The 9432-nt window shown below is 39.3% G+C and overlaps 1 protein-coding gene across 9 annotated transcripts in view; it reads right to left on the bottom strand.

Moving 5' to 3' along the window:
- Positions 1-795: 795 nt before the first annotated feature.
- Positions 796-9432, bottom strand: part of scn8ab (sodium channel, voltage gated, type VIII, alpha subunit b) — a 52719-nt gene continuing 44082 nt past the window's right edge. For all 9 annotated transcript variants that reach the window (XM_030421557.1, XM_030421556.1, XM_030421555.1 and 6 more), the window contains exons 23-28: positions 7267-7551; positions 7125-7178; positions 6899-7036; positions 6009-6113; positions 5623-5893; positions 796-4686 (exon numbers count right to left, since the gene is read on the bottom strand). In XM_030421557.1, the coding sequence (XP_030277417.1) occupies positions 3521-4686; positions 5623-5893; positions 6009-6113; positions 6899-7036; positions 7125-7178; positions 7267-7551 (2019 nt within the window). In that variant the 3' untranslated portion in view covers positions 796-3520. The remainder of the gene's footprint in view (positions 4687-5622; positions 5894-6008; positions 6114-6898; positions 7037-7124; positions 7179-7266; positions 7552-9432) is intronic.

Raw genomic sequence — 9432 nt, 5'->3', positions numbered from 1 at the left:
CCATGCACTGTACGCTCGTACCCAGTATGCAGAAGTCCTGGGCAAGCCAGAGTTTTGGTTATTCTCTGAACATACCACACAAAGAAAGAAGCATGATCAGTTACACTCTGTGGTTCTGGTATCACCTCAATGCAAGGAGTGGACAGGAGAGTATATATACTATATATATATGTACGGTAGGATATATATATATATAATATATATGTAATATATCTCTGTATATGTATGTATTGATTTATACAGTTTTTTTAAATACAACTTCTGCTTTTTAATATAGATTCTTTTAGCTTACTCCCCTCTTTTTTGTGAAAAGTGACTCAAAAAAATCTACTCCATCTAACAAATGTGTCACAGCCTAACAAGTGTGACAAGGGGTGTCAGCTGGAAGCCATTCTATTTACGGTTATTAATATTTAGTGTTAGATTAATAGCTGTAGTTTTTTAAGTACTCCTGTATTTACAAAAAACTACACATGCCGTTAAAATAAAATAATATATTACATTATTTATAGTTTCTTAAAAAGTCCATTCTTAGCTTTTGCAGTTTGTGCCGCATAGAACATAGCCTGAACTGTGTTTATGTTATTATTATATATATATATATATATATATATATATATATATATATATATATATATATATATATATATATATATATATATATAAATATTTTTTTTTTTTTTTTACCGAATGGATGTTTGTGTGTCTTTTTTTATTTATTTTTTCGAGATTTCTTTCTGTAAATACGCATCCGTGTATCCATGGTGATCTTGGGAGAAAATGGACGGCAGTAGCTTTTATGCTTATCATTCAGAGTTTTTATTTGGTTCAAGTTAACACCCACACTGATTTTGGAGATCTCATGCAGCAACTGGACCATAGAACTTGAGAACGGATGAGGGAGTTATTCATAAACAGGAAGTGACATCACTGCACAACAGGGAGTGCAAAAGCCGTGGTGTGGCGCTTAGGCTCACAGTACCATAAGAAGAATGCATCCAGTGCTCTGTTGGTTATTTGGTATTTGTTACGCAGTAGAGCAATGTGAAGAAAAATGGTAAATGAGAGGCTCAGAGCACTTGTCGTTGTTAAATACTGAAATCTGGGGCCTATCCACTGAGCATGCCACTGCTGCTTCGGAAACAATTAAGTGTGCTGCTCAAACCAACATATCCCAATTCACTCTCATGACATCTCCTCACAGTGTTTCCTGTATCTGTGATTGCTATCGGGGTGAACATATTATTATGTATGTTATTGAAATGAATTGAGACCAGACTACTGTCCATAATGACTTAACCACAAATGTAATCTGCTATCAATAGAAACGCCGCCATTACAAGCAAGCGAAATGTTGCTGTTTCACTGAGATGCTTCTAGCCCTATAATTCTAAGCGTCAAAAGCAGGAAGCGCCAAACTGGCCACTGACCGGGCGGCTGCCGGATTAAGGCCGCCAGCCAAGATCATTGTCCATCAACATGGCATAAAACACAAAAGAGTAAAACATGATTTCATTAAATACTCCCATCACATTCACTTGCATTTTGTTGCAGAGCTCATAATATTACATCTATAATATCTCCTGAGAAAAAGGGATGAATTATTCAAGCATTGCATACATTTCTAGGGTCTCTCTGTCTAATAATGACAGCGAAAAAACTGAATGGGCAGGGCATACTTCACCCAATCCCACTCCATGGACAAAGGGCAACAAGGGATAACAAGGCAGATCTCTTTGGCTTCTCCACAATGTTCTCATCACCCAAACATCATTTCAGTTTCTCATTAAAACAGGACACTATTAACACCCAACAAACATGTTTCCCGAACAAGACCATCTCCCTCGACATCATCTTAGATGTGGCTTATAAAAGTGTGTAAAGTAAGACTCATTACCTACCAAAACATGAAAAGTACATCAGGGAATAAAACAATAATTAAAAAAAAACATACAAATGAGCTACACAACATTAAAAGATGTAAACTGAACAATAAAACTTTTCTCAGCCCTTTCAGAAAGGTTGAACCACTCGTAGAGAAACATCAGAAATAGAAAGGAGTTTGCCGTACCCGTGAAATCCCCACAAACCGCTTAGAATCGACAGTAGGACTCCCAAAATGCCCGCTCACACACAACTAAAGGCAGATGGTATGGAACATTACATAGGTGCATACAAATCATAAACATAAGCTTTTTAGTTTCAAAGTGTTGCGCCCTTGAAAACATTACAGTCCAAATTAACAAACATTTCAGTCCCATGACACGCACAGTCATCCGTTCTCCACATCTTGCACACTCAAAATCTCCAGAGCAGCAAATAATTGTTTGGATTTCACCACCTCATCCCCTCACATTATTTACCAAGATATATTCCATTCTTCTGTCTATAGAGGCAACAATTTAAACATCAGTTGAAATGTGTTGAGTAATGACACACAAATTCGGATCCATTTTAGATGACCAACCCCCATATCACTTATCTTTGTTAAACAAATTACTCTGAACTCTGAGCTTTCAAATTTCGACAATGTCTCGATCTTACTGTCGAGCCACTGTTGTGGTCTGAGTATTAGTGTCTTGTGGACTATGATAATTCATGCAAGATTTCTGATCAAAACATGCCATCATGCAAGTCATTTCTATGCATTGAACAAGCACAATTATTTATGTATTTGTTTGGAAATCTTTCTGAGTAAATGTAAGCCCTTGGCCCGAGTTGACCCCATAATAAACAGACCCTTAACCAATTGGTGTGAAAGCCCATGTAAAAAAAGCGTTTTTCGATGTGGGTATAACAAAGATAAAATGAGTAGAAGAGTTAAGTGACATGGGCAAAATGTTGAATATTGTTCTTTTTTTGTCTGTTTGCATTTTTGCTGCTCAAATGAACAATTTTTCTAGCTTTAATAAAACAGAAAAGTATTTCCAACGCTCTCTGTCATTTGTGTCTTTCACTCACCAGTCATCCCTCTGTTTGCTTTTATAGAGTGAGTGTTTCATTTCGCTCCTCTATACAATTCAGTACGAAATGACACACAACCACTGCCTTTAAGAGGACAATTCTTCAGCATCAAGCAGCATCCTTGTTTTTTCTTCCATAGGAATCCATTACTTGCATCCAGGGGCTGAATTCCTTTAGTGTTTTTTTCATTCTACCTCTTGGTGTAGAGTCAGATGTCTTATCCGTAGACCAGTGGCAGACACAGACATTTCCTTGTCTGTTTTTCATTCCCTTTTGTTAAGATCAGTAGTCTAGATACAACAATGTCACACAGTATGCTGATTATGTTTGGTTTGACTGAAGTTCAAGAGTCTTCAAGCTGTAACAGACCAAGCTGCTTCCTTCTGCATCAATATAAGAATGAAGTCTGTAAACAAAATTATTGAATATTATTATTTTTTTCTGACTTGCAAATGAAATAATCTGTACATCTGTGTGGGTGAGTTTCCTCTCGCTTTGCTTGAAGTTACATTATTATATTTTTTACTGTTATTACTGTGATTATTATTCCAACGCTCTAACATTTAGATTCCCTGATGTCTTTTTGGTTTCTTCCTTTCTCTTTCTTCCCTCCCTTGCCCTCATTGTTGTCATCCTGTTTCTCCTTGTCAGGTTTGGTTACACTGTCATAAGAGGGCAGGGAGGCAGTTGAGGGAGTACCCTCCTTCTTTTCCTGGTCCTGATTGTTCCCGCCATTCTCCACTTTGTTATCGGCTGGTTTGCGCTTACAGACAAAACCCCGCCTCGCCAGGTAGGAGCGGTAGGCCCTTTGAATGATTCTGGCTGACACATCCTCCTGCTTGCGCCTCAGAGTGGTGGTGATTGGCTCGTAAGAGACCTTGGAGGGATTGGCTGCCACAAAACGCTCCTCCATTTGTTGCCTCAACATGTCCAACTCGCCACTGTCACCCAGCACACGCTTAGTGAAGGCAAACAGGATGTCCAGGCAGTGGATGCGGTCGCCACTCACCATAGGCATGTCCATGGCGATAAGTTCAATGGTGTTGGGCTTGGGTACTCGGAGTGGGTGTTCAAGTGCATCAGCAAAGTCAGAAAGCTTGGCATAGGTGATGAACTGGGAGGCATCCGGGTCAAACTTCTCCCAAATCTCATAAAAGGTCTCAAAGTCGTCCTCACTGAGCGGGTCGGCACTCTCCTCTGTGGCCACGCTGAAGTTCTCCAGGATGATGGCGATGTACATGTTGACCACAATGAGGAAAGAAATGATGATGTACATCACAAAGAAGAAGATGCCTACAGATGGGTTGCCACAGTCTCCTGTGGCGGGGGTGCCAGCATTCTCCAAATAGGGGTCACAGTCAGGAGGGTAGTTAAGAATGGGCAGTAGCAGGCCGTCCCAGCCAGCTGACGTGGTGATCATAAACAGGATGATCATACTGTTGCCGAAGGTCTCAAAGTTGTACATGTCATCGATTCCAGCCCCGTGTTTCACATAGCCAAAGTTGGACATGCCAAAGATGGAGAAAATGAACATAACCAGGAAAAGTAGGAGACCGATATTGAACAAGGCAGGAAGTGACATCATGAGGGCAAACAGCAGAGTTCTGATTCCTTTGGCGCCCTTGATAAGACGTAGAATCCTGCCGATACGAGCCAGACGAATCACCCTGAAGAGTGTTGGTGACACAAAGTACTTCTCAATCAAGTCAGCCAGAAACATTCCTAAAGGGAGCAAAAAGAGACACAAAATATGTTAAAATATAGAATATTTTATTATTGAAACACCGTCCACTGACTAGATACACAATACACATTCATGACAACAAGTAAGAACACAATCACAACACAATCATAGTCGGGCTGTCCAAAAGTAACGGCAATGGTAGAAGCTGCAAAGCACTCGGGGTCAGTTCTAATTCATAGTTTTGTGCAAGTTGAGGAACAAGTCAAGAAGGCTACAAAGGAATTGATTATGGTTGATACTGCTGGTGCTCAGTGGAACTAGCGTAAGTAACAACAAATCACTGATGTGTTGGCAGCACTTTTAAGGCTTTGCAAGTGTTACTTAAGTGGGCGCAGCAACATAATAGTGTTAGTAGTATTCATTCGATAAAGTGGCCAACTTAGAACTTTTTTAAATGATGGATACCAATCACTGGATTTGGCCCCAGTAACCTCCCCTGAAAAAAAAAAGGGGAGATAAAACATCTCCGCGACCCTCACGGAAAAAGCGGAAAAGAAAAAAACGGAACGGAACTGATACAAATCACTGTAAGTAAGATGATTAGAGGCCTGTTGCCATGGAAAACTCTATTTCAGGTGACGGGTTGCACGCACCTATAATTTGCGTAAGGTATCATGGAGGCTAGGAATAAGGTGGATAGGCAGTATTTTTTCGGTGAAAATTAGACATCCATAAATAATACTGTCTGTTTAGTAATTTTAATGTGTAAAAAAAACACTTCCCCCTTAAACTCAACTCCATTTGGAAAAGAAATAGCAACATTTCATTCTTTTACCTCCAATTAGTTCATTAGAAAAACTCAAATATTTTCTTCCACTCCTTTTCTTCACTGGCTCATTTAATGTATTGGTTTTACAGTTTTTTGGTCTTAACATTCTTTTCCTCATGCATGAAAAACCCTTTTGAATACTTGCCCACAATTGAAAGGATGACCACAACCACATCAAAGATGTTCCAGCCGTTAGTGAAGTAGTAGTGACGCAGCGAAAACAGCTTCAATAAAAACTCCCCAGTGAAGACCACAATGAAGACAAAGTTGACCCAGTAAAGCACTTCCTCTGTCTCCTTTGACTGATCATCTGTCTCCACCATCATGGTGACCATGTTAAGGCAGATGAGGATCATGATGGAGATGTCGAACACCTGCTGTGTCACAAAGTCAAACACCATGCCCTGGATCTTGTTCTGAAGAGAAAGGAAGGAAGCAAAAGAGGGATATTATGAGTAATTTTGAATACAATTACAATTATAATTACAATTTCATTGATGTTGAAGATGAAGGAAGCAAAATAATATTAACCTGAGGCCTGGGTATTGGTTTCTGTGGTTTCTTTGACCCCAGTTTTTTCATGGCATTGTAGTATTTCTTCTGCTCTTCCGTCATGAAGATATCCTGACCTCCAAAGTGAAGGGACAAAAACAAATTGGTTACAATCTGGAGTTAGGATTTCGACCATTCATCCCTGTACTAACCCTAGTATAGTTGAGCATAAAGGCTCATTTGACTGTATTCATTTACAATGCTCAGATTTGAGGTAAATCAGACACTAAAGAGACACAAAAGACACTATTGGATATAGCTTAGCTTAGCACAAAGACTGTAAGCAGGGGAAACAGCTAGCCTGACTGTATCTAAAACTTACAAAATTCCTACAAGAAATGTAGTATCAATCTTGCTGTGTAATGCACCTTTCACACTAGATAACAAACCAACTAAAGTTTTTTTGTTTTTTTCTGTCTTCGGTGGAAAATGATAAAATCTGCATTAATTTCCAGGTCAGATTAGTCACCTAGAAGTGGTCGGTATTAGCTCCAGTTCTGAATAGCAGTGATTGAAATATGACAGACACGTGCACACAGAATTTTGCTTGAATGTTTTCTCAAACATCCGTCACATGGCGTTGAGTTAACTTCGTACGGTTGCCAGTTTTTGGGTGCTTTTCGGCCTTCAAATGTGACACATCAGGAAAAACTAAAGCAAATAGCAAATTTGTCTACGGTCAATGGAAAAGGAGTCAATCGCCTTTTTTCCCGCTTTTTAAAAACTCGCCTATAGACTCTCATTTTTGTAAAAAACTGTTGGCTTAAGTTGTATTCAGAAAACAAATGAGCATATTTCCCAAAATGTCAAACTATTCTTAAATCATCTGCTTGTTCTCTGAAGGTGAAAGTGAGGAAAATAAATCTTATCTTTTTCTTTTGTTGATTGAAGTTGTCAATGATGACACCAATGAAGAGGTTTAAGGTGAAGAAGGACCCGAAGATGATAAAGATGACAAAGTAGATGTACATGTACAAGTTGTCCTCGTAGACAGGCTGGTCCTCCACCTGTATAGTGGCATAAGTAAGAAATGTGTACAAAACTGCACTATACATGGATATGGAAGTCTAGAGTTTAAAATAACAAGAAGCTTACCCGTCTAGAATCTATCGCTGCATACATAATGTCCATCCAGCCTTTGAATGTTGCCTGTTAGGCGGGCAGACACATTGCGTGAGTAAACAGACTGCTATGAGAGGAGGGAAACGAACAAGCAGTGACAGCAAAGGTTTCTCACCACTTGCAGAAGTGCCAGGTATCCTGCACCCACGTTGTCAAAATTGATCTTGACGTTTTTCCATCTGACTTCGCTGTAGTTTGCGTGAATGAATGCGAAACACTCCGTTTTGTTGTTGACGACATCGGGGAGGAAGTACTCCTCAGCTGTCTCGTTGAAACAGTAGTAATACTTTCCAGCAAACAGGTTGACACCCATGATGCTGAAGATGAGCCAGAAGATGAGACACACCAACAGCACGTTCATGATGGAGGGAATTGCACCCACCAAGGCGTTCACCACAACCTGAAGAGAAGAGCAAGGTAACACAGCCACTGTGACTTCCCAATTACACACCAGCTGCGTGGCTAGGTTCACACTAAATAACATCAACACATACATTCATAGAAATGCACATTCATTTTCTCCATTAGAGGCTTTAGGTGTATTATCTGAATTCTTGGCACAGGATAAAGCCCATCAAAATATAAAACTCATGGTTTTGGCACAAAATCATGAGTTACAATTAGTTCATGAGTTTTTTACTGAAGATGAAGAGACAACAAAATAAGACTAATTTCTCCAAATAAGTAAATAACTGCGTTACATGGATCCTTATATTCCACTCTTAATCATTATAATAGCCCAATCAGAATGAAATGCATTATGTAACAACCTTAATCAGAAGACACTGGCCCAATCCAGCCGGAACAGAATTAATTCGTAAACGAGTATGACAAGCGTCATTGACAATTTTCTGCTAATATTCTAAGAATCAAATCTGTCAGACTAAAGCAGATTGTGTGTACATCTGTTACCATAGGAACATTTAGTTTAAGATGTTAAATGCTGCGTGACTGTGGAGTACTTTGTGAAAGACTTGGGTTGCATTTTCTGCAACAGTCCAAAGGATGTGACCGTATGCATGTTCACGATCGCCTCGTCTCAGTGCCTCTCTCCACTCCACTGCTAACAGAGAGCGACAGTAGTCCACTAACTTCACTAACAAGCAGGTTTCACCGCAACACAGAAGTTCCACTGAGCCCCTTTAAGTTGGAATCTCTATGCAGAATGTTTTCGATCTGGTCGAATAAATATCGTCCATGTAACCACAGCTATTCTTGAACCATTGTTTTTTTCTTTTCAGTTTTGGCGCAAAAACCGGATTTTGGAAAAAATGTGGTCACTTTTTTGCAATGAGATTGCAAAATGAAACTGAAAAATAACAATGTCCAGTTAACAATCATTTTCACTTAGATTTCTGAAGTAGCACAAGGGCATACTTAATGAATGACCCTTAATTGCGCCCTCTGGCATGCACTTATGACCAATTATGTTGCAATAAATTTTTCAGCTTGACATTCAAATTATCCCATTTTTGTCCTTTGCCATGATCTACAGTATTTACCTAGATAATCCAGTAGTATATGTAGGATTGTATGGATGTATTAATTATACACAATCATGTTCCACTATGTCAACAATGAACTCTTTGTGTATGTATGCTGAGAAAAAAATATATACATATTGCTGGGTATCCCTGAACAATGACTGTGTATAACTGCTACAGAGTTATAAATATTGCCAAATGACTATATGAGTGTGACTTATATAAACTATTCTGCACTGAAGCAGTGTGGGCATGTTGGAGGAGGTAAAGGAGCTCAAGGAGGAGGTCATATGAATGTGCATTTACGAACACAGAGGAGCCATGGAAACATAAAGCCAAATAAACCAAAAACCATATAAGCAAACATCAAATGTGGAAAACAGCTTTTCTTTTCATTTTCTATGTAACAATATAAAGACAAAGCATTCATACGATCAGTTAATACAACTATTGCAAAATGGTAATCAATAATCATGGTGATGATGACAATCACTGAGGAGTGGTGAGCAAGGATGGCAAGGGAGGGGGGGTATGCAACCAGAAGTTTGTTGATCTTCCAGTGTGACAATGCCAAAGCCAAACTGTGATAAGATCAGATAACAGGACGCTTGAGGCAGAGGGACAGTCAGAGGATGCTGAGCTCAGACACTAACAAGATTGATTTTTCTGCCCAGCAACAACCAGAGCTTGATCCAACCCATCACACACTGAAATTGTGATCAGAAAAGGCTGAAATATCATCGACGAAAGAAAACACTGAAAACACACAGTTAGGAAAAGATTTGTCAAGTGTGTGC

This window comes from Sparus aurata, chromosome 6, assembly GCF_900880675.1.
Source record: "Sparus aurata chromosome 6, fSpaAur1.1, whole genome shotgun sequence".
NCBI classification, from domain to species: Eukaryota; Metazoa; Chordata; class Actinopteri; order Spariformes; family Sparidae; genus Sparus; species Sparus aurata.
The sequence above is the reverse complement of the archived record's forward strand: the minus strand, read 5'-3'. Positions and strand labels throughout refer to the sequence as shown.